Consider the following 25,807-nt stretch of genomic DNA (forward strand, 5'->3'; position numbering starts at 1 on the left):
CTGGTTCCTGCTAGTACCCACATCTTCATTTTTCTTTTGGGTTTCATTGCGGCCTCCAGATGATCTACCGCTTCCCCTTCCTCCTTGACCGCACCCTCTTTGCCTTCCTTCAAACCTTTTATTCAGCTTCTCTTCAACTCGTACGGCAAATTGGTATGCCTCTTCAATGCTGGTCATTCTTACCAGACTTAATTCCTCCTGGATGCTAGGTCGCAACCCACTGATATAACGAGCAACCTTCTCCTTATTTGCTTCTGCATGCCCCGCTCTAATCAAGAGTCGGTAAAATTCCTGTGTATATTCTTGGACTAATCTTCCTGCTTGCTTTAACCCATACATCTTCTTAAACAAATCAAGCTCGTAGTCCACAGGAATGAATTGCTTCTTCAATTTGTCCACCATGCGATCCCATCTTGTGATCTTCTCCTTTCCTCTTCTGTTTCTTTCCAATTGAACCTCTTGCCACCAGATTTTGGCATGGCCTTTCAGTTTGGCCTTTGCAAACTTAACCCTATCTGGGTCCCTAATATCCTCAGACTCAAAGTATTCTTCCAGTTCATTGATCCAATCGATCAACTCATCTGGTTTTAGATTTCCTGAAAAATACACCCACTTCAATTGTGGGTCTTTTCCCAAACTTAGTAATGGCCCTAAAAAGACTTTCCTCTGCATGATTCAGAGCTTCCCCGTCAAATTCCCCTTCTAGTCCCATTACTTCTTCTTCATTGTCATCCTCACTGTCGTCACCTGCGGCAACATTTGCTCCTCTACGGAGCTCCTCTTGCAATGCCTGTACCTGCCTTTGGAGGGCTCTAACCTCCTCAGGATTAATAGCTCTGGCCCTTCCACCACGCTCTCTTCGTGGAGGCATCTTCTAATTCGAACCCACAACCACACAGTCCTAGTGCAAACTGCCTCACAGTCGGTGCTCTGTCTACACACTCAGGAAAACCAGCTCTGATACCACTTGATAGGGACACAACCCAAGAACAGAATGGACACAACAGAAAAGGGAAATTGTATTAACTGAAAAATAAGCTAGTACATTCAGTACAGAGAAAATAAACTTCAAAACATGCCCTAAGGGCTTACAATAGCATAAATCGGGAGATAATTTCTCCTTTCAGTACCTCCTCTCAAACTCCACTCTGAACTGCTTTTTACAATGCCAGAAATCTCCTTAAATAGACCCCGGAGGGTTAAGGGCTAGGAGTACATTCTAGAAAGTGCTAGTAGGCATCCACCGACCAAATTGAAGGTTCCAGAAGCTGCGTTAGAAGTCGACGCAAATCTAGAAGAATCCAGAAATGGTAACCAAACTTTCGGGAGGCATAACTTTTGAACCGTAGCTCCGATTGACGAACCGTTTACATTTTCGGAAAGCTCTCGAAGCGCTCTATAGCCCTATGGACCAACTTCGCTCGTCCCCCATTTTTCGGCCCTTTTCGAGGTCATTTAATACCCCTAACCTGACTTTGAAGCATTCTTAAGAGGTCTCCAAAACCCGAAAAACTGCAATAACTTTCAAACCGTGGGGCCTTTTGACCTAATTCTTTTTCTGGAATGCTCTAAATCACAATTACATTCATCTGGCCAATTTACACCTCCTAGTTCACCAAAATGATGGCTTAATTACATACTCCTATTTTTTCGGGATTTACACAAACACTGATAGTAGAACTGTGAGAGTTGGAACCTTTATTTGGCCCAAATGGGTATCCAAAAATGAAAACACATGAAACAGAAACTAAGTCTAAGTACATTTTTTTTCGGTGACACAGGATTGCCCTTATACCTCTGGATGCTCCTGCATCACTCTTAAAAGGTGATTTAATAAATGCATATGTATTAGATTATTAAAAATGAACTTTTAATGCAATAACATGTGTAATCACATTTTAAAAGCACACTTTTAATGATGCTGGGACTTAGAATTTATTGAAAGTGGATTTTCATAAAGTATTTTGCATGGATATATGCAATATGAAATAAAATTCTTACTAATGCACTAAGTTGTCTAATGAAATTATATTTAATTTTTAACTATAGTTTTAAATAGAGTAACATGAAAAATAACCTTGAAATAAGCTATTTTCATAAAACATAAAAAACTATCATCAGATCAACTTAGAATGAGTTGAAATTTTTAAAATGGACAAAAAAATCCACTTTAAATATCAAATATAACTTTATATTGTGTAATGGTCAATAAAAGCCCACTTTTATGAGGTTTTTAACAAAAAGATGCAATTAACTTGGAAAAGCCCACTTTTTCCCTTATAACTTTAGTTAGACAACTCCGATTTGGACCAAGTTAGCTCGAATTGAGCAAAATTCTAAGGGCTATTCACCTAAGGCAAAAACAGGACCGAAAAATATTTACAACACAAAGAAAAACAAAGAAAAGACTAGAAAGTTAACAAAAAATTGAGTGTTTGTAGTGTGAGAAGGAAAACTCTTACCTACTAACAATTGGGGATAATCCTGACAGAAAACTTTCAAAAAATCACATAAATAAGACTACACAAAAAACAATTTAGAGATAATGAATTGTTTTCATGATACCTCATGAATCATTAAACAAAGAGGATGCACCTATGAATCCATGAGATTATTGCATAGGGTTGCCTCAATTTTGTGATGTCAAAATTGAGGACAACAATAGAATGGTCTTGGCTCCATTGATTTTCCATGCAGTTGTACGAACCATCTTGATGTTTCTTTGGCATTCGCTTAAGTAGAGTACAAGGCAATTGTTGCGAAAACATTTCAACCAATATGGCTTAGATTAGTAGTTGAGGATCTTTGATATCCATAACTTGATCCCACAATTATTTATTTTGATAATTAATGTGTGTTGAAAATGTTCGAGAATCTAATGCTCCATCATTACACAAAGCTTAGTGAAAAGCAGCATCACTTACATTCCTCAAAATGCCCTCAATAAAGAAAATGAGTTTGTTTGTATACCAAATTGTGTGTAGCTTTCTTTGGTCTTCACTAAACTTTTGAACAAAATATAAGTTTGTATGAAGAAGTTATTGCTGATAAATGTTCTTCATTTGTACTTGGGTAGGTAACAAACCTATTTGTTTTAGGTGGACCCCATCATTGAGCTGTATTGTGCAATGATAGAAAATTTATGGCAGTGTTGAAAATATAAACTATATTTAATCATGATCCTTAAACATCTTTTATATAGTGACACATCTATCCACATGTCTTGCCTATTTAAAGAATCTTTGATCCCTAAATGATGTATAGAACCAATGTATTCAAAGCTCTCCATTTCCAATGACAAATATTAATCTAGTTAGAGTAGAAAGTTTCCAACACTTGAAAGGAGTAACTATGCATCTTATATATTAATTTTATATTTTCTAACATATGTAATAGATTGTATTGTAAAATTTCAATTTATCAAAGAGTTCCTCCACCTACTTATATTTATCCTACGATATAATGTTTTGCTAAGTACTAAATTTGCTTCTTATATTTGTAACAAAATTACACCACTGTTAAAGTATAGAGCAATGCAATTAGAGAGTAAAATTGGAAGGTTAAAATGGTTCGTATTTCCATTGTTGCAGTAGCATTGTTGTTATAATGCAAAAGTGGTTATGGATGCTTTGTATATTGTGTTTAATGTCAACCAATAACATTTTTGTAGGAGGAACTTAATTGGAACAAAGATCTTATAGCACAATATTTTGGTCGAGAGGTATGTAGGTGCTTTAAAAGATTTCTTTTATTTAGAGTTTAATTTGGTTTAAATTTTTCTTTCTTTTTCTGTGACACTACGTTTTCAATTTTTCTCTTTTTAAACTCGAGGACAACATTTGATAATTTGGGTCTTTTTGTTGAATTTATAGCAAGATCCTTTCTTTATTTTTAAATAAGTAGGTAATATTATCTAGGAAATGATATAGAAGAATGTGATTTGGACTTTTATTTTACCCTATCACTCAAGATAGTAGTTATAGGCTCTTAGTTGAGATTTGAGATAATTCAAGTAGAGGAACGCAATAGATATGTTTGATTGACTTTAAGTATTAAATTATAATCTTTATTCTTTAACTAAAACTCTTTGGGTTGCTAGTCTGCATATGTATTGTAAATGGAGGAAAAAAATGAAAAAATTACAAGAAAAGTTCAAGCTATGTCATAAATAATTATCAAGGACGTGATTATTAGATATCAAATGTAACTTTTTTTTTAGTATGTTTTCACCTAGATATGATACCGTCATGTCTTAATTATAGATGATAATGGCTCCTAAAGTACCATGCATGTACATTAACTAGCCTAAAAATATCACATAAACACATTACATTTCATTTTGTGATGCCTTCATTATGATTTTCTACATAAATTTTATTTTCTTTGTTAATAGTGGCTATATGACATGCCATGATGGGTTGAAGCTTTTACTTATTCGGAAAAAACTTCAAGAAGACTTCCAAATTAGTTTGCAATTCCTAGGATGTTTTTCTAAGCTTAAATTATGTCATCATTTTTATTTCATTTGTTCCACACAGTTCAAATTCTCGTCGAGAAGTGGTAGATGTACCAACTTCTTGCAAGAGGTTCTACTTAGCAAGAACTCATATTTTTCATGCCAAAATCTTGATTGAGAAGTTTCAAACTTGTCACTGGGAAGTTGGTAATAGATCGCCGAGAAGTCGCTATTTTTAGTGCTATAACTAGTTTTCTTGCGCCTAACGACTGTCAAAACTGAACACCTGACAACATATCTTAATTCATTTTTTTTCATTCTAGAGCACTTGGAAGAGAGAAGAAGGGTTGTGGAGGAGAAAAATAGTGTTTGGCAGCCTTGTAGATCAATTGCAATTGGATTTGAAGAGAATTCAAAGCTCTTTACAAGGAAATCTTAATTCAAAAGTAAATTTTCTATATTATTTTTCTTTCAAGTTAAAAATTGTTTGGTCTTGGCTTAGTTGCATGTAACTTTATTGAATCTCTTGAATAACTCTTGCAATCTTCTCTAACACGTTTTAGAGTGCAATCACTAAGATCTAATACCATATTTTTGCAATTTTCCTAAAAAAATCATAGTTTTCTCAATAATTTCATTATGTAACATATTTTTGGTTTTTTTCTTTCAAGTCTTAGGTTGTGTTAAAATTTTGTAATGTCCCCAATTTAGCAAGCCTCCAGAGTGTGGGTTTGTCAACTCATTATCGCAACCCTCGTGAGTTGATGTCTGGTTTGGGGGTCTTTGTTATGAGATTACTATTTTTTGACTTACTATTTTTAGTAAGTCACTCTGGTTCAGTTGCTATTTTTTGATTGAGCAGTTCAGGTAGGATGATCTTCTGATTTTGGATATTTGGTCTCTCTGGGATTTCTTTATTAAAGTCTTTAATTGGTGAACTTGTTGGCTTATTGATTATTTAATTCACATTTAATAATCATAGTACTTTATATTATAAAGTGACATAACTTTATATTATAAAGTTGCCTTTTAAGTGAAAAGTGTGAGAGTGAAGCTAGATGGCTCAATTAGTATTGTAAATTCAGCTTTTTGATGAGGAGAGAGGATTTTGAAAATATTTTAATTTGCTCATATCAACTGCTTGAGGGTTTGAAGAAGTTTTTTCTAAATTCTTTCATGTTATAATTGTGCTAAGGTAAACAATTATCTAATTCTCCTACTGTGATTAAACTGTGGCTTGGAGAATCTTGTAATTTGATATATTCTGGAGGTGTGGAGACTTGCGTCTTTTACCTGAGATACTGAATAGGGGTTCAAAATCAGTATTGTGAGTTTGTTGTTTATATTTGCCTGCAGCCAAGGTTATAACACAGGCTGGTCATATTGGAGGGGCTAGGCATCAATGTTCTGGGAAGCCTAGATGTTATTACAGCTTGCACTAAGTGGGGATGATAGACAGAGCCATGGGGCATTGCTGAAGGTTGGCGATAACACTCAGTGAATTGTGTCAAGGAGGGAAGGAATCACGTCTTCCAATTGGTCTCTCTGCTAGCTATAATACATACATCTATTCACCATTGTGAGAGACACTAGAAGAACAACTATCCTTTGCAAAGTTGGGCTTTAAAGAGTCACCGTAATCAATAAGTAGCAGGTGTGAAATACAGTTTGATCCAATAAATGCCACCCAGGTGCCATATTTACATTTCATGATTTTACATATGCTTTCATTTTCTAAATATTGTTAAATGGATTTAAATCTGCTTATAAATTGTTATCATTAAGAGACTACAAGATATTGTTGATTTCTATTCTTTTGAAAAAAAAAATAACAATTACAGTATAACTGTTTGGTATTGAAAAGAGAACAAGTTGTGTTCAATGTTCAAAGTTGGAAGCTAGCCCAAAATATTTCAAATTTATTTCAAGTTTTAATCTAATTTAATTGTTCTTAAATATGTTTATTAATTTCTAAATTTGTGGCTTCATTTTTTCTTTTGTATGTGTAGGTTGATTTTACATTGAATGACAAATATGGATTCTTCTATACCTGGCTCAGCTATAGCATTTGCCAATGGCCCTATAGTTGCATGTTCATCTGGATCCGTAGGTACGTGGCGCTAGAGATAAGGCATGGAAATATGGATTCCAAGAAACCAAGTATAATAGCGTGATATGCATAAAATGTGAAAAACAATTTCGTGGAGGCATATCTCGTTTGAAGTACCACCTTGTTGGTATAAAAAAGCCTAAAACAAGGATTTGTGATATAACCACTTAAGAAATAAAAAGAGAGATGCTTGTCTTTCTCGGTGTCGAAGAAGAGAAAACATTGAAAAGTGGAAGGGCTAAATTGGCCATGAGGTCAGCCATTTCCGAATTGCAAGCTATGTCTCCATTAAAAATCACTTATTATTTTAATCACCATTATTAAGTTGGACTTAGAATTGTACTAAACTAATGATCATAATGAAATGATGTGAGTTGTGACCAAGTATCCCAGTCAACCTTGATAAAGAAGAAGCAACAAATAAGGGCATAGTGGGCTCTCTTTGTGGCCCACTAATCCGCACATCTACCACCCCACTCATCTTCCACTTCTGCTGGTTCTAGTAGATCACAAAAATCTTCTCTTGATGGTTATTTTGTGCATAGAAAAAATCTTGGAGCAAAACCATAACTAGAGGGTACGGGATGGAACAGTGATGTGCATCGGCAAATTGACATTCAATTAGCCAATTTTTTGGATTTTTAACATCACCTTCAATGTTGGAGCAAGTCCATATTTTCTGAATTTTGTGAATCATACAAATAAGTTAATAACACTTGGGTGAAAGGAAGAATTACTCGTTCCCAAATCTAAATTGACTCCTAGCCCAATGGACTATTAAGGCTAGTAGTTATCATGTCTAGCAAGCAAACACCCATCAAAGGTCGCCAATTTGTTATCTATTTTTCCCTACAGGCTGAATCAGGCAGAGCCTTGCTTGCCAAGAAGTGATTGATATATCTAAATGTTCACGTTCATTACCTTATAATAATTACTTTTATCCATTTATACATATAGTTTTACATTTTATGAAGAAAAGAAAAGCAAAACATAGAACAAATTGATATATTATTTGATATATTTCTGAAAATGTAAGATTTTATTCATCAAAATATTTATCACTGCTTCACACAAGTCATGAAACTAGCTAAAGAAAATAAATCAAGCCTTGGTTTAACATTAATACATATGTGAACTTAAAGAAAAGGGCTGAGGTTCAAATGGGTCAGTCGTTGCCTGAGTGACTAGTTGTGATGTTGATTGCTTTGGCTACTTACGCACCTTGTGCTCTTACTTTCCTGTGCTCCGGTGCTAGACCCTGAGAATGCAACAAAAGATGAGTTAGATCCAATGGATCTAAGCACTGACTAACTTGTCTCACCATCATACCCCACACATGCATCCACATTCCTAAATCCCAAACCTTCTTTTATTTTCAAACTAGTTTGTTTCCTATTCAACAATTCTGACTATTATCAACACGTGGACACAAATGTGGCTCTCACAAGGCTTCGAGCCCAACATGTCAATAATAGGCAAGATCTTGGCATTAAATGAACACCAATATTAAAGGGACATGTAACTCTATTGCATGAAACCTTTTATTGTACATGATGTAGATTGTACAGATAATTAACTAACTGATCGAGGGATGTTATTTTATAGTGAAACCTTACAGGTTGGTCAAAACAGCAGATCATGTTTTGGGGATAGATGTCAATGGCTAAAAATGAAAGGGATCTAATGGTTTTGGTGGATAGGGTATAGATCAACATTTGTTTCAGCATTGGAAGGGGCAGAGTGGTATCATGGGATTATCACAAAGTGAAAGAGATCTCAACACAATGATAATCAGTATTCATCTCGTGAGAAGAATTAGGAATTCAATGCAATGATAGCCTTCAACATTTACAATAATAATGGAGCAGCAGTGCTATGATAGAGGAAAATGGACAAAGCCAAAGAGTAACACTCATGATCATCACAAAGTGAATGCAATATGAAATCTGCAACATTTTTATTCATCTCTAAGCAATCTATTCATAAAAAATATGTTCAACAGTGGAATGCAACATTAAGCCTCTAACTCTTATGAGTAGCCTACATAGTACATATTAAAATGAAAACAGTTGCCTTTTGAGAACACAAGTCAATGATCAACATATACTAAACACGCTGCTAAGCATAAAAGGGATTAGCAAATGCAAGGGTAACTCAGTCATGCTAAATAATTGAACAAACAGAGAGGTATGGTCCTGGCTGATAAGGTGCTAAGTTCTACAAAAACAAAGGATAAAGATATGATGAAAAGCAACAAAGCATAAAGAACAACTGCAATGTTTTAATATTGCATAACTTGTTAGTTTCTGTTTGTGACAAGTAGACTGAATATCATGAGCCAATAACAGTAAGATTCAAGTCAGAATGATGGAGATGCTGAACAAGGTTATGGAGAAATATACAATTGTTGTAGCACAGTGCAAGCCATAAGGTCAAAATACAACGAGAAGCAAACAATGGTGCATGGAATTGTTAAAGGTGGAATTAGTAGTCTACACAGGACACTCAACTCGTGACAAGGATTAGTGATGGGCATTAATAACTAATGCCATTGCATTGAAAATAATTCAAAAGCATGGAGATGTTTGTATACAGTGGTTTCGAACTTTTATATGTATCACAGGAAGGATAAGTGAAGTAATAGGATGTGCAAAAAATAAGTTTGAGTTTGAGAGCATACAAAGAAATGTAGTGAATTATCATGAAGAACAATCATATTCCCTTAATCTATTGCAACATAAAAAAGCTTCACATGCAATGCTGCAAGGTAAGTGTATAGGTGATCTTCGAGGTATAAACAGCTAGCAATTCAGTAAGCATGAAAAAATAGTACACATTCTTTCAGCAGAGAGATTAAATTTGAGAGAAATATAGATATAGAGCCTGTAGCAGGTGGCTTTAACAGCAGAGATTAATCATCTTAATGGAACACTGTGCCCGTTTTCAGCTGAAGTTCAAACTTCACCTCACTACCCATCACACCAAAATGGGTCTTATCAGAGATTTCATCAAAGTTTTGGCAGTAAGAAATCAGCATGGCACTTTCAAGATCAAAGAAAAATGAAAAAGATTTCTGGAGAGTAAAGAAAACTCTGAGAATGAAGAAGCAAGAACCTTAAATTCCTCTCCCAAAAATAAATAAAACTCTAAGAATGAAGAAGCAAGACCCTTAAATTCCTCCCTCAAAATTCGTCACGAGATCCATGACCTTTATCCATCTGCAGAAGAAAAGTGGGGTTCTGTTTTGGCAGGAAGATTTCACATAGATTCTACAGGAAAATAATGGAAACCTCATGCCACAATGTTTTAATTCCACAGGCAACAACAAGCAACAGACATACAGGCTTTAATACCAATGGAAAATTCTGGATTGTAAAAGAAAAACGAGGAAACCCATAAATCTTCCTTGTAAATCTGCAAATGAGAGGTAGTGGCATGTGGATTTTGAAGGCCTGAAGAGGGTACAAATATTCCTTCAATAGGTAAGCGAAAGCCACAAAAAATTGTGGCCCTAAAATTAACCCAGAAAATCTGAAAAGGAAAAAATGGCATAACCCATAATGGGTTCTCTTTTGTAATAGTTTCTAGAAGTCTAGAAGGTTTTGCAAGTGCCAAGAAGTGAAAGTCGGCACGAACAGAGAGAAAAGAACAGTCTTAGCCCATGGCTTTGGAATACAAAGATGGAAAGTTGATATGATGAGGAAAATGGACATTTTCTATTCATCAAAAACCTGATTTTGTTTTACACAAAAGATGCCTGCGAGGTTGTCTAAGAAAGAACAAAGAGATAAAGTCGAATTTTCTAAGGAAAGAGATGAGTCTTTGATATGGCCTCTATCCTTACTGCATCTGCATATGCTGATTGCATAACCTTAGAATTTACCACCAGGGAATCGAGCAAGTGTTTTGTTGAAGATTTATATAAACAAGACAAATTTTTTCATCGTGTGAGAACCAAAACCTTCAGAATTTAAATCAGCATTGATCTTGATTGTATATTCTGAACTCATCCTTTCAATTGTAATCAAATTACCATGTTCATCAAGAACATGACATCCCATTTTTCCTAAATCACATGTGACACCTGTTTCTATTGCTTGGAAATCTCTAAGAGCTGTTTGCAACTTTGTAACCAGTTTTCTCAATGTTTCTTCTTTATAACCCATAAGTCCTTGATACCTAAAAAACATTTCATAGGATGGAAGAATGACACATGAAACAATGGCATCTAGATCAAATTTAGCAATCTCATTCTAGTCATTGAGAATCTCCTTCAAATCATCTGCTTCTCGAGTCAAGGAGGAAATCAAGTCTTGATCCATTTCATTCATATCTTTGATACGCTTAAGAACTGCAAATGTTTCTATAATGGCTCAAACTCCTTCAGAGATGACCTCTCCTATCTAAGACTTGGCAGCTTCAATCAACTTTCTTTCCTTAGATGTTTGAGAGACAATAACAACACTTTGAGAAGATTGTTGCCGAATGACTTCATTTAAGTGAGTAACTTCATATTTGAGTTGATTCTTCTTTTCCAATAATTCATGATTGCTTTTTGATACATTAGCTAATGCATCTTGAGCATCTTGTAAACAACTCAAACTTGACTGCTTCCGGATTTCTATCTTAGTGAACTTGTAATCAGAACGAGTAAGTTCTTCAACAGGTTTGTCCACCAGTGGCTCGGCAACTTCTACAAACTTAGTTTTCTCCGAATCAACTAAGATCCTTGAAACAATCTTATCTTTCAAACATTTGGACTTAGTTTTCTTTACAGGGAGATTATCTGGAGGTACAACCACTTTTCTTCTCTTCATTGTGATCCTGCTCAACCATATAGGCAAGATGAAACTTTCATCTGTGGAAGCAGGTATAGTGGAGACCATTGGCATTGATCCTGATTGTATCTCTGTTGTGATTGAACAATATTCAATTTGCACAACTGAATTCATAGGTGCATGATTAGAGGATTCTGTTATGAAAAACTCAAAACCTATCAGAGATGTATCAAGTTGAGAAACTTCACCCTTTGTAAGAGTTGGAAAATTTTCAAAAACACTTCCCAAATGTTCGTATTGTTCATTTGCCAAAATGAGAAGAGTAGCTGAAGAAATAGGAAGACTCAATGTATTGACTTCTGAAACTGGAATAGAAGGTGTGAAAACAGTGGAAAATGAATCCACATCATCATCTATCTCATCCAAAAAAGGTGCTTCATGCATGGATGGTGCATGAGTTTGTGCAGGCCTCGGGGGAGATATGATCATAACTTCCCCTCCTTCCTCATCTTCTTCATATGATTCTTCATCTGATTCTTCTTTTGATTGTTCATCTGAATCCTCTAACTCTTCTTCTGATTTCTAAACTGGTTTAGGGATCTAAGATGATTTAGATCACTTTTTGCCCTTCAACTTGAATTTAAGGGACTTCTTCACATCAGAAGAAGAAGCGCCATCTTTTCATGCAATTTCTAGTTGTGACTTCCTTTCAGGAGGGTTAAAGTTTCCACAATCCAAACCCAATTTAGGATTAACCCTTTTTAGGCCTTTAATTTTCAGCTATTTATTAGTGTTTGCCAAAATGGATTAAAATCTATCCAGGATAGATGTGCCTTCTTTTTGTTGCCATTGAATGAGAAAAGGGCACCTTTTATCGAAACCAACCTGATGATATTCTAGATCAAGAATGTTGTTGTCATCTTCAATTTGGAAATCTAATGGAATTTCAAGCATATTAAGATTAATGATTTGCTGCAAAATTAATCTGCAGTAATCCATCTTCATTATATCTAGTTTTGTTCGCATATCAATCCAAACATCCTCAATGCGATGAACATGTGTGAAAGCCCTCTTGATTTGAGAATTCATTTCTCGGTAATCGAAGTCAAAATTGGCTTAAAACTTCTTCAAAGTGTTTAACTGCAATTCTCCTTCCATATTTTTTTCTTTATGTACAAAATTGATCAAATAATTACCAATTGCCAAGGGTTTGGCAGAAGAAATACCAAAACCAGGCCTATGCAAAGTATGCTGATTAGACTGAACTTCCATGAGTTGTCTGGCTAATTCTATCAAAATGGTCCTATTAGTAGTATACCTAGGTAAGGTATATGGCTCACCTTTAAAGTATCCAACCCTCAAGTAAGTAAAAGTTGGAAACTAGATAAAGATACAGTCATATTGATTTACCTTTTCCCAAGCTTCATCAGATACCCTTTTGATGGATAACTATCTATTAAACAAGCACCGAAAATGCCTAAAGAAAACATCTTGGACTTTTTTGTAATGGAATTTACTATTAGCCAAAGTGATCTGATCATAGTAATCCCAAACTGGAATCTAAAGACGATCTCCTTTGGTTGAGAGTCCAGAGAATGATCCTATGGCAGCAGCGATGTAAACAAGGTAGGAATTCATGTAGAAAGACACTTAAGTCCCTACATTGAGCAACTGTTGACAGAGTGCAATGCTAATCAGTTCTCCCCAAAAGATATGTTCTTTGTTCTCCATGGTCTAGAAGATGAATTTATACATCCATGGTTCAAAATTAGTGGAATCTTAAAGACCACCAACCTTACTGAGAAGAATGATAAGGTCTTTGTACTCTTGCTTGAAGATAGACCTGTGAACGGTCTTTAGGCATCTTGAGAAGTTGTTCCTTTTATTATCAAACTAGTATTGATTTACATACTTTTGATAATCTCCCTTTTTCTCATTCCAAATTTCCAAAGATGATTCTTTGGTCGGAGCTACGCATTCTGCATTATGTGGCACTTTGACAATTTTCTCAATAACCTCTTGATCAAGACTAATAATAACCCTGCCATCTGCATCCTTAATCGTCTTTGATTTTGGGCTGAAACGTTTTGCACATCTGAGAATGAACTTAGGTTCCATGGCAGCCATGGGAAATGTAGATACGAAGTGAATATGAGTTCTCTTGATACGTTTCATCTCATGACTAACATGAGTTTCTACTCTTCGCAAAAAATAGTCATGTCTACGTGTTTGATCTTCGTGTCCAACACATTATCAAGAATCGATGTGACTTGAGATGGAGTTGCATGAGTCAACTCTTTATCAAATTGATATTTCATCTTGCCCTTAGATTTAGATGGTGAGGGCATCTCTTGAGCTTGTGTTGCAACACAAAAATCCCAAAACATAAACACATCATTAGACGAAATTGTCATACAAGTTGATTCTCGATCAGCAACAAAGGTTCGATTATGGATTTGAAATTTTGTAGACCCAATGAAATGATCTCAAAAGAGAAATCATATAGGTATGTAGTGAATGAAAATGGAAGGTCGAATGAAATATTGTGGAAGTGAAAATGGAAGGAGATGGATGTGTGGCAAGGGAACGCATGGGAATGCGTGTGAATGAAGATAGCTGATTTTCAAAAAGTGACTTAGGTTTTCAAGACATTATTGCATGGAAAATGGATTACATGCAAGTGCAACATGTATTGAGGGATGGAAAGTGAGATGAGATGCGAATGCGGATGGAGGATGAGCTTAGATGTAAGTGCGGATTGTTAAAATATTAACCAAGATAAACTTACAAGTTTGATAGTACAAACCATACCTTCTCTTAATGATAATATATCTAATGATTGGCATTTAATAAATATGTTTTTCTCCTATAGGTGCCGGCAATTTCCAAGTGATGCTTTTGTTTGGTGGTTGACTAAACTAACACTTAGTTAGTCATTAGTAATCTAAGTCTCTTAAGATCGTCGACTTAGGAGAATTATAATTAGTGCCAGGTTAAGGGTTATGTCCCTTGAGGGACATACCCTCTAGAAAGGATATATAGTCGGTTGTAAATGTAGTTTTATAGGACACACAATTCACAACAGTTTGCTCCTATAAGCATTTCACTTCTAGCGAATACTAAGTCAGAGATATTCTATTTTATCAGATCGATTATAGAGTATTAGATCTGCTTTCAAGATAAATTTTAAATTCCTCAACAATCTGAATAATCATAGTACTTAGAAGATCATTCTCAGCAATTCAAGACTAAACTAAAAGTTTGATCCAAAGAACAAAGAATTAGCAGAATCTTTACATGGTATTAGAGCCAAGTTATTAAATCTAGGCTCTGGAAAATTCAGGTATTAGACTTCATATATACTTAGTAGCTTTCTCCTATCTTCAATGGCATACACAATCAAACCCAATGATAGGTTTGATGGGAAAGAACACTTTGAAGCCTAGAAATTCAGAATCTTGATGATTCTTGAAGAGAACGATGTTAAACAATTCATTGATGGAGCATCCAAACAACCCCCAGTTGAACTTCACAAATCTATATGGAGCAAAGGAAATAAAAAAGCTATTCAAATCATCTTGGATGGAGTTAAAAATGATATTGTACCTATGCTTAAAGATCAAATTGGCTTTGATATGATGAATGCATTACGAAATGCATATGAAAAAACAATGCAACTAGGGTTCTTGCACTAAAAAGGCCACTGAATCACATTCAGATAAAGAAAGGAGAATCAATAAATTCTTATTTCCTAAGAGTTGTCGGCATTAGAGATGAACTATCAAGCATAGGAACCATCATTAATGACACAAAATTAACGCTTATGGCTATAGATGGATTGCTAGATTCATGGGAGACATTCGCACAAAGAATAAGTGCCAGAGATTAGTTTCCGGACTTTAATAGACTCAAGAATGATTGTCTTCAAGAGGAATCTAGAAAACTAAAGGAGGGAAACCAAAAGTAGAAGATAAAGAACTTCATGTTCTTAATGCCAACTACTATAAGGGTAAGAAGAAGCATTTCAAGAAGAAAAAGGAAAATCAAAAGAATGGAAAGCCCAAGAAAGATCTATCTAAAATAAAGTGTTTCAAATGTGAAAACTTTGGACACTATAGATCTAATTGTCCTAAAAATTTCAAATAGCAAGCAAATTGTACAAATGTCATTAGAGAAGAAGATACTTATGATCCTAAGAACCATGTTTTGTATTCCTCTCTATCAAATGAAATTTCAAACAAAGCATGGGTGATTGATAGTGGATCTTCTAGACATATAACGAGATACAAAGAAACTCTAGATTCTTTATCAGAGAAGGTTAACGGTGAAGTTACCATCGGTTATAACTCAGCACACCCCGTTGAAGGAATTGGAAATTGTACTTTGAAACTAAAATCAGGAAATACTCTTCTTCTTAAAGGTGTACTCTATGTACCAAGGATTAAAAGAAACCTAATCCCAATTACAACACTTGAAGATGATGGACACAATTTTGCATTCGTGGATGGCAAAGTATTAACTTGGGCTAAGAACTCTTTCATCAAGAAAGCAAAATTAATTGATCAAAGAAAGGGATATTAGTATGAATTGAATACAGAATCTAGTCGATCCATTCAAGCCCTAGTTCACGAAGCTGAAGATTCAAATGAAATATGGCACAAAAGATTAGGGCATCTAAACTTTAAAACTTTATCAACTATGAAAAAGATGGTTACTGGATTACCCAAATTAAATAAAGACCACCCTAGTATTTGCAAAGGGTGTGCTCTGGGTAAAAGAACCAAAAGTCCCTTTCATGATAGTACTAGGAAAACTAATAATGTACTAGAATTAATTCATTCAAATTTATGTGGACCCACGTCTGTTCCTTCACTTGGAGGATTCTGGTATTATATCTTGTTCATAGATGACTTCTCTAGGAAAACATGGATTTACTTTTTAAAATGCAAGGAATCAGAAGAAATCCTACAAAGATTTAAAGAATTCAAAGCATTAATTGAAAAATTTTCAGGTCATAAAATTAAAACTGTTAGAACAGATAACGGAGGAGAATATACCTGAGACCTGTTTAAAAGGTTTTGTAAAGAATCAGGGATTAAGAGGGAGTACACTATTCCTTATAACCCAAAACAAAATGGGGTAGCAAAAAGAAAGAATAGGACAATTATAGAAGCTACTAGGGCTATGATTTTTGACCAAAATCTATAATACTATCTTTAAGCAGAAGCCTCTTGTACTGTTGTATATATTCAAAACAGAAGTCCTCACTTTTATCTTAATAAAACCCCTAAAGAAGTATTTACTAAAATAAAACCCAATATAAGTCATTTTAGAATTTTTGGATGTCCTGTATATATCCATGTTCCAAAAGAGAAGAGAACCAAATTAGAACCCTCTGGGAGGAAAGGTATTTTTGTAGGGTATAGTGAAACTTCTAAAGCATATAGGATTTTCATACTTGGATAGAAAACTATTGAACTTAGCAAAGATGTAATCTTTGAAGATCTTGCATTCAAAAGAGCCATAAGTTCTTATGAGCCTTCTCCTTTATCTAGTTCTGAAAGAAATTGTGAATCTGGATCCCAGAGGGAGTACTTAGAAGAAATCAAAGATGAAATTCAAAATATGAACCTTGAAAAAAATTCAAAGAAAAGACCACTTTGGGCCATAAAAACAGTTGAAGCAGCTCAAGACTTTGTTGCACCTTCAGGAACAATCAGAGAAAGAAAAAGACCTAAAAGATTCTCTAGTTATACAACAAACATGAGTGATCTATCCAAAACAGAGCCAACCAATCCTTCTGATGCTATTAAACATTCAGCCTGGAAAGAAGTTATGTTAGAAGAATACCAATCGATTATGAAAAATGATGTTTGGGAAATTGTTCTAAGACCTAAAGGAAAATCTGTTGTTTCTTACAAGTGGATATTTAAAATAAAGCATGCTGTTGACAGTAGTATTGAGAAGTATAAAGTTAGATTTGTAGCTAGAGGATTTTCTCAAAAAGAAGGGATTGATTATGAAGAAACCTTTGCTCCTGTTGCCAGATATACCTCCGTAAGAGCAGTCTTAGCAATTGCCGCATCAAAGGGATGGAAGGTACATCAGATGGATGTAAAAACAACATTCCTAAATGGAAAGATTTTAGGAGTCTATCTGGAGCAACCGGAAGGATTTGAAACTCATGATTTTAATGCATTTGTTTGCAGGCTCAAAAAAGCTCTCTATGGGCTTAAACAAGCAACCAGGGCTTGATATGAAAAGATTGATAAATATCTTACCAGCTTATGATTCTCCAAGAATGAAGCCAATCCAAACTTATATTATTAAAGAGATAAAGGTGATATGGTAATTCTGATATTGTATGTTGATGATCCTCTTATAGATCAGTGCAAGAAAGATCTAACTAGAGAATTCGAGATGAAAGACTTGGGGCTTCTCCATTACTTCCTAGGATTAAAAGTACAACAAAGTTCTGACAGTATCATACTTAATCAAGGGAAGTATACATCAGATATCTTGAAGAGATTTGGAATGTGGAATTGCAAGTTTGTCTTCTCCAATGGAGACTAATTTACATAAACTTAAAGAAGCAGCTGCAGAATCACCTTCCATAGATTCTACTCTCTACATGAAGATGATTGGGTCCCTTATGTACTTAGTAAATACAAGACCTAATATTTTCTATGTTGTTAATGCCTTAAGCCAGTTTATGTGTGAGTCAAAGGAGATTCACCTAGTTACAGTTAAACACATTATGAGATACTTATAGGGCACTTTTAATTTTGGACTCAAATCCGAGAAGGTTGCTTTAGATTTGCATGGATTCACCGATTCAGATTGGGGTGGAAATGTTAAAGACAGGAAAAACACTTCAGGATGTTGTTTCAGTTTAGGATCAGCTATGATATCTTGGATATGCAGAAAGCAGACTTTAGGAGCTCAGAACTCCACAGAAGCCGAATACATTGTAGCAAGTTACCTGTAGGATTATTTGGGCAAACCATGAATCTTACTTTTATTCATTGTGATAATCAAAGTTCCATCAAGCTCTCAGTGGATCTAGTTTTCCATGACAAGTCCAAGCATATTGAATTTCCTTACCATTATGTAAGAGATATGGTAGACAGGAATTCTGTAAAATTGGAATACATTTGCATTGTAGATCAGATAGCAGACATACTCACCAAACCTCTATCTAGAGTGAAGATAGAACACTTCAGGAGGAGACTTGGTATGGTTGAGTTGTAATCCATTTGTACTCTCTTGATTATTAATAAAATAATTTTATTTTGTCAGGCTATTGACTGTTATGGGTTCCACCATTTGTATTCATTATTTTAAGAGGTGACAATCTCTGAAAATAGTGAACACTCATATAAAACATTATGAGAGGTGACGATCTCTTAGATAATGTGCTAAATAGTACAGTTCTACTGTAAGATCTAGATGAGTTCAAGATCATATTGTGATGTTGGCATTGCTATGTTCATGGGTCACAAATTGGATAAAGGAAAAATTTTAGTATTCTCCAAGTTTATCCTGTATTTTGGTAGATCTTAAAACTCAGGATCATGTTGTGATATGGAAATACCAGTTTCTATGAAATCATAACTTGGATAAATGAAGAGATTACTCTTCAGATTTATCCTATATAATATCACTATTGGCAGTGATTTGTCATAACACAAGTTTAAGTAATATGACTTTGCATCATGTGTTCTATGATACCACATAAGAGACAGACAGATATAGAGTATTAATTGTTGCTTACTCATCTGTATTGATGATTGCTAGATATAATATTTCTTTGTAAGATTATCAAGTTAAGAGGGAGTGTTAAAATATTAACCAAGATAAACCTACAGGTCTAACAGTACAGACCGTACCTTCTCTTAATGATAATATATCTAATAATTGGCATTTAGTAAATATGTGTTTCTCCTATAGGTGCTGACGATTTCCAAGTGATGCTTTTGTTTGGTGGTTGACTAAACTAACACTTAGTTAGTCATTACTAATTTGAGTCTCTTAAGATTGCCAACTTAGGAGAATTATAATTAGTGCCAAGTTAAGGGTGATGTCCCTTGAAGGAAATACCCTCTAGAAAGGATATATAGTTAGTTGTAAATGCAGTTTTATAGGACACACAATTTACAGCAGTCTCCTCCTATAAGCATTTCACTTCCAGCGAATACTAAGTCAAAGATATTCTATTTTATCAGATCGATTATAGAGTATTAGATCTACTTTCAAGATAAGTTTTAAATTCCTCAACAATCTGAATAATCATAGTACTTAGAAGATCATTCTCAGCAATTCAAGACTAAACTAAAAGTTTGATCCAAAGAACAAAGAATTAGTAGAATCTTTACACGGATAACGGATGAGATGAAAAACATGTAATCGCATTTGACGAATGAGATGCGAAGTGTTGTGACATGAAAGATGGAAATGGAATGTGATGATGCTCTTGCATGAAATGGAAGGTCGAGTGAAATGAAACATGACCAAATTCTTGGAAAAAAACTTGCAACTTATCCAAAATGGAGAAAAACCGGAAAGCAAGCACACAAAACACAAAACAAATTTCAAAAAAAAATGTACCTTTGGCAAATGACTCAAACATGTCAACAAGCAAAGCACTTCAATATGCAATTTCGAATTTGGAGTTTGGGAAAAAATCAAAAATATGAAAATAACCGATTTCATCATTTTTAAAGGAAAAATACACTTTCCATGGCAACAAAATCAACAAGTGTAAATCATCAAGCTAAAATGTGAACAAAATCAGCAAGTTAAACACAAATTTATTAGCAAGAAACAAAATGTCCACTTACATGATGATTATGTGCCAAAAATGGAGGGAAAAGCACCAATATTGAAAAATTCTCTAACAAACTTAGATCTTTTCAAACTTTGCAAGAGAAATCCGTAGTGGGCAGCAAATGAGGCATTTTTGATGCACAATGCCAAAACCGTGCCCTACGAATGCTCCCAACTTCAACGTTTTTGGCAAATGCATGCCCTTGGGACGTTTCTGGATAAGAACGTGTCTCAAATCTGCATGTTACAAGTCATTTTTCACTTCCAAACGCAAAAACGTGACCCTTGGTCTATTGCAAATGAATGAAAATGCCAAAACACCTCTTTTCCTTGCAAAAGCATGATTTAAATCACTCTAAAATGGATGTTTTTGGAGAAAAACGTGACTGAAAATCATCATAAAGAAATTGTTTTTGGCGTAAAAACAAACATCTATAGCATGGAAATGCCAAAAGATGCAAAAACGCCTCTTCTCCTTGAGATTTTCGAATCATTCCATGATCAAATCCAAGCATGGGAGTGAAAAATGGGTTCTTGAAGGGCACACACATGAAGTTCTTTCAAAAACAAGTTTTGGAGGACCATATACATGTGTTTCAATGCAAAAGGCACCTTTTAGAGGTGTATGCATATATTAAAAATATGTAATAAAGCAAAACACACCTTTTGGAGGCAAGGTAAAAAGACACCTTTCTGGTGCATAAGCTTGTTTTAAAAATGTACTTTTTGCCCAAAAATGGGTTTGGGAAGTGTAATACTTTTCTTTGGTGCAAAAACTCACCTTTTTGGTGTAAAGACATGTTTAAGTTAAATGCATATGCAAATCAAGGCAAAAGCTCACCTTTTTGGTGCATATGCATATAACACATGTAGCTCATGTTTTTTATGTCATTGCACATTTTAAGCGAGTTTACATGCAAGGGGATCAAAAAGGTCCACTTTTAAATGATTTTACCTTTAAGTGAGTTTTACATGTAATGACATGAAAACGGTCCACTTTCAAATGATTTTAACACATTTAAGTGATTTTAATAAGTACATGTCAATTTAATTTTGATAAAATATTACTTAAGTGGGTCATAAATTATATTTACAGTATCATATTAATAATATAATGTGTAAATATAATTTAATAAGTAATATTTACTACAGCATTTGATTTAAATATCAAAAATTAAATTGAACCATATAGTTAATATAGTCACTTAATTAAAAATCAAAAGCCACTCAGCTTAAAAATATAACATAAAGTGCACTATAGTTACTTTGAGTGAAAATTTAATTGATAAAGTAACTTAAAAACATAACATAAAGTGAATTTAAGTTATATTTTTCAAAAAGTAAATGTCAAATTAAAAATATAACATGATATTTTTAATTCGTGTTGTTGCATCAAAAAGTCCATTTTTTGGGCACTAAAATGGCCATATATTTTGACTGACAACTCCGATTAAGCTATAGGTTAGATCAAATCGAAGGAAAAACTGAAAACATGACTTGAGCAAAACCAAAGGACTAAAAACCAACAAACACACTAGAAAACAAAAAAAATGACAGTGAAGGCTTAAAAAATAAAGCATAGGCTCGACAAATAGAAAAACAAAAAAGATTGGACAAAAGCCTTCAGTAAAATAATTTTCTATGTGAATTGGAGTTGATTGATCGATCAACATTAAGCAATTGAATAACAAATTCAATTGAGAGAGATGCGAAACTATTTTGAAAATTTTTCATACTGTTACCTGCATTTTGTGGTGACAAAACATAGGACAACAAACTGGAGTGTAGTGAAAAGAAAGAAAGACTTAGTTTCACAAAGAAAGCAAACAAACAATCATAAAAATCATAGGCTGCTTCGTACTTCTACAAGTAATGTGGTAGAATTGTTAAAAGACATCAAAAAATTGCATATTCTATCCATACTCAAGTCAGATTTTTTTGTGCAAAGAAGTTCAAACATCAAACTGACTGAAAATGTCCTAGATTCTACCTTTTCCTTCCAAGTTAATAAATTAATCACCAGAAGTGTCAATAGAAGGGGAGAAAAACAAATCTCTTGATCACCCAATGGTTGATATGTTTAAAATGAAGCCAAAGCCAAGCATTTGCAGCTGTTGGCATCGTAAGATTGACCAAAGAATGCAAAAACTCATCAGTTTCAACTTGGAGGTGGCTAGGGTTTTCCCATTTTCGCTGACCAAGAATTTTCCAGAGAGGTCAAGTGGAAGGACCTTGTTTAGAGTTATCAAATGTAATATGCTTTCTTAAACCCTTTTCTAAATACTTTTCAAGTCCACTTTGCATTTAGTGGGATTTTATGTCTTATCCCATACTGATATCATGGGTAGCTATTAAAGTTTTAGTTTGTTTTGACATTGATTATTTTGTTTGTATATTTGCATTGCACTAATGTGAAATGAAAGTGTTAAATGGTATTGTTATAAAATATTTAATGATTTTGTTATATGAAAGTGCAAATGCTTAGAAATCTTTAAGGATTTGACTTTGCATTTCATTTCATTATCCCTAATATGATCTCTTTAGGGTCAAAGTACAACATGTGTCTAGAGGAGATGAGGATAGAGTTGTGTTTATGTATTGACCAGGCATATAGGATAGTTGCAGACATCTAGAGTGTATTTAGGGTTTTGAGAGGATATAGTTGGGAGTCCTTTTTGACTTTGCCATAGTAGATTGAGGGCATTCATAGGCATTTGGAGTTTTTTTTGAGTTGGTTATAATGAATCATTGGGTCAGCTATGACTTTGTTGACCTTTTAGTGTGTGTGGCCTTTATGTCTGGAGTTTCTAGGTCATAGTTTCTAGGCTATCTTTCTAGATTCGACCTTGAGAGGTTGATGGTTGTACTTAGTAATTTTTAGTCACTTATTCCCTCAGTTCTAATTAGTGGATTTAGAGACTAAGTGATTTTGATATCCTTTGTCTTATATCTCATTTTGTGTAACTCCATTTTTAGTGGAAGTTGAATACATTGCAGGTCTTATTCTTATGTGTAGAGTTTGTTTGACCTACTTATGGTGATAGTTCAATGCATATGTCTGATTGATCAAGTAAAATGAGAAGTATTTGTCAAAACCTTCCCTTATATCTTTTGTCTTACAAATTTGTACTTTATCTGTTAATGGTTATCTATGTAGGTTGTTAACTATGTTTCATATAAATATGCAAGTGTCGTTTTGTGAAAATTCTTTTCCTTTTTGGTGACTTTGTTATTTAACTAGTTAATGAAATGTTGATGTATGGGCGGCTTCAATAGGTTGTGTTGTGTGTTACCTCTGCATATAAGATTGAAGACTTCCGAAATGGTGAACAATACTAGACTCCAATAGGAATTCGTAGTACAATAAAATAATTCAAACTCGCATGCTAACAATTTCCCACATGCTGCATATAAATGCCCCTTCAAACGAAACTCCCGAGGGTTTACAAAAGAATGCCGACACGACAAACACCTATGGATAATAAAAGATTAGGCCCCTTTATTAATTAGATCAATTAATTAAATAAGTCCTTGTGATATTAATTAATATTTAGGACCTTTTAATTAATTAACCTAATTAAAATATTTTATTAAAGATTGGGGACATTACAAATTCTCGCTTCCCAAAGATTGCTTGCCCTTAAGCAACCCATCAAACAGTTTGCTCATTGCTGCTCCAGGATCCTAGACCGAGTGTGGATAGTTGTATCTACTAAAGTCTTTATGTCTCATCATGATCGTGTATACACACTTGGATGTAGGCGAAAAAAGTAAATATCTATCAATATTTTGTTGCACCGCCAATATAAACATGGCCATGCCCAGAGTCATTCAGATCCCATTGAGACACCTCAATGATCAGATCCAAAATCTTCATATGATCATGCTCATAAATTTCTTCAAGGATCTCATAGCTCAAGTACAACTTGTAGTTTCCATGAGGATGCCCCTCACACAAAGAGGTGGCAATCATGTATGCCTCGTACCCAGCCAAAGGGTAAACTCCATATTCAACTAACTATAAAGATTGTTCCTACAAACAATCCTCATTCGTGTCCTCATCACCTAGAAGTTGAACAACTACCATTAGAGCTTGCTTATTTAGAGAGTCACTTGTAGAACCCATATTTTCATCCGGCTGATCGTCAGGTGTTGGTTTGGTGATATTTGTGCAAGTAACTTTCTCCATAATACTTTCGTTCATCTTGGACTTTGGTACCAAATAGGTTTTGTCTATGGTAAATGATGTCGCCAACCACCTTGTATCTGTCATCATGTACTTGATCATCCAATAGTTGGCATGCAAAAAGTATTCTTGGAGTATTTGACCAACAGATGTGCCTTCTATCGGTCGGAGACCATATGGCATCACTGAGTGCCATAGTGTGATCCAAGTCCAAATCATCAATTCCCCCAACAGGTTGGTAGAATCACCAGCTCTGATAGCACTGTAAAAGACGATCTCTGCCTGTGGGTGATCTTCGTTTGAAAGCAATCTCATCTTGAAGGCAACCTCGGCTAAAAGTTATTTCAATCTGCAGGCAATCTCAGTCAGAAGGGGGACTCGGTCTGAAGCCAACCTTGATCTGAAGGGGATCTTTGTTTGAAGGCTATCTAGGTCCGAAGGCGAAGGCTATCTAGGTCCGAAGGAAACCTTGATCCTAAGGGGATCTTTTCTTGAAGGCAATCTTGGCCAAAGGGTATTTTGATCCAAAGGGGATCTCAATCTAAAGGCTAAGGCTATCTCGGTTTGAAGGCAACCTTGATCCAAAGAGGATCTTCGTCCAAAGACAATCTTAGTCGAAGGGGATCTCAATCTGAAGGCAAAGGTTGTCTCAATTTGAAGGTAACCTTGATCCGAAGGGGATCTTCGTTCAAAATCAATCTTGGCCAAAGGGTATATCGTAAGCGATTTGAAAATGACCATAGGTGTAGGTTGCACGAAATGAAGATTGGGATGCCCAAACAGATGCACACTATTAATTGGATGTCCAATATCAACAAGATATTCACCAAGACAGAAATCCGCCAAGGAAAAAGAATGTATGCAAATTGTCTTATGCAAATTGTCACCGAAAGTGGAATTTATATTAGTAGATAAAGATCATGCTCCAGATGTGTCAGATCCAAAGCAAAGTAATATGGAGAATTGGAATAGTGTGAGGATTGAATCCCATTAAAACCATAATAGCCAAGTAAGGAAGATCTTCCACTTTTGAAATGGTGAACAATATTGAACTCCTACAAGAGTTCATAGCTAACAATTTCCTACATGTCGCACACAAATACCCCTTCGGAAAAACATTGTCATATCCCTATTTTAAGTTAGAATTTTAATAATAATTAAATAATACAATGTTATTAAATAAATAATGATAATAAAGTTAATTAAAACTAATACTAAAATATAAATCTAGGAAATAATAATTATTTAATCTATATTATTAATGAAATAATATTTAGTATGATATTTTAAACAATTAAAAAAATAATAAAATTTCAATGAGTAAATAAAAAAATTAAAATTAAATTCAAGAGACAATATTGTAGAAAGTATGTTAACTTTCTAAATAGAATATAATAATAAAAAACACCAAGAAGTAAGTAAATAAATAATATAACATAGAATAATATAAA

General features: G+C 34.4%; 1 protein-coding gene across 4 annotated transcripts in view; it reads left to right on the forward strand.

Annotated features, from left to right (window-relative positions):
* LOC149568201 (Protein prenylyltransferase superfamily protein) overlaps positions 1-25,807 on the forward strand; it is a 318,133-nt gene that overhangs the window by 277,962 nt on the left and 14,364 nt on the right. For all 4 annotated transcript variants that reach the window (XM_089821208.1, XM_089821207.1, XM_089821209.1 and 1 more), the window contains one exon: positions 3,671-3,721. In XM_089821208.1, coding sequence (XP_089677334.1) covers positions 3,671-3,721 — 51 coding nt within the window. The remainder of the gene's footprint in view (positions 1-3,670; positions 3,722-25,807) is intronic.

The sequence above is a fragment of the Cupressus sempervirens genome, chromosome 3, assembly GCF_028749045.1.
Source record: "Cupressus sempervirens isolate cs-2001-9-10 chromosome 3, ASM2874904v1, whole genome shotgun sequence".
NCBI classification, from domain to species: Eukaryota; Viridiplantae; Streptophyta; class Pinopsida; order Cupressales; family Cupressaceae; genus Cupressus; species Cupressus sempervirens.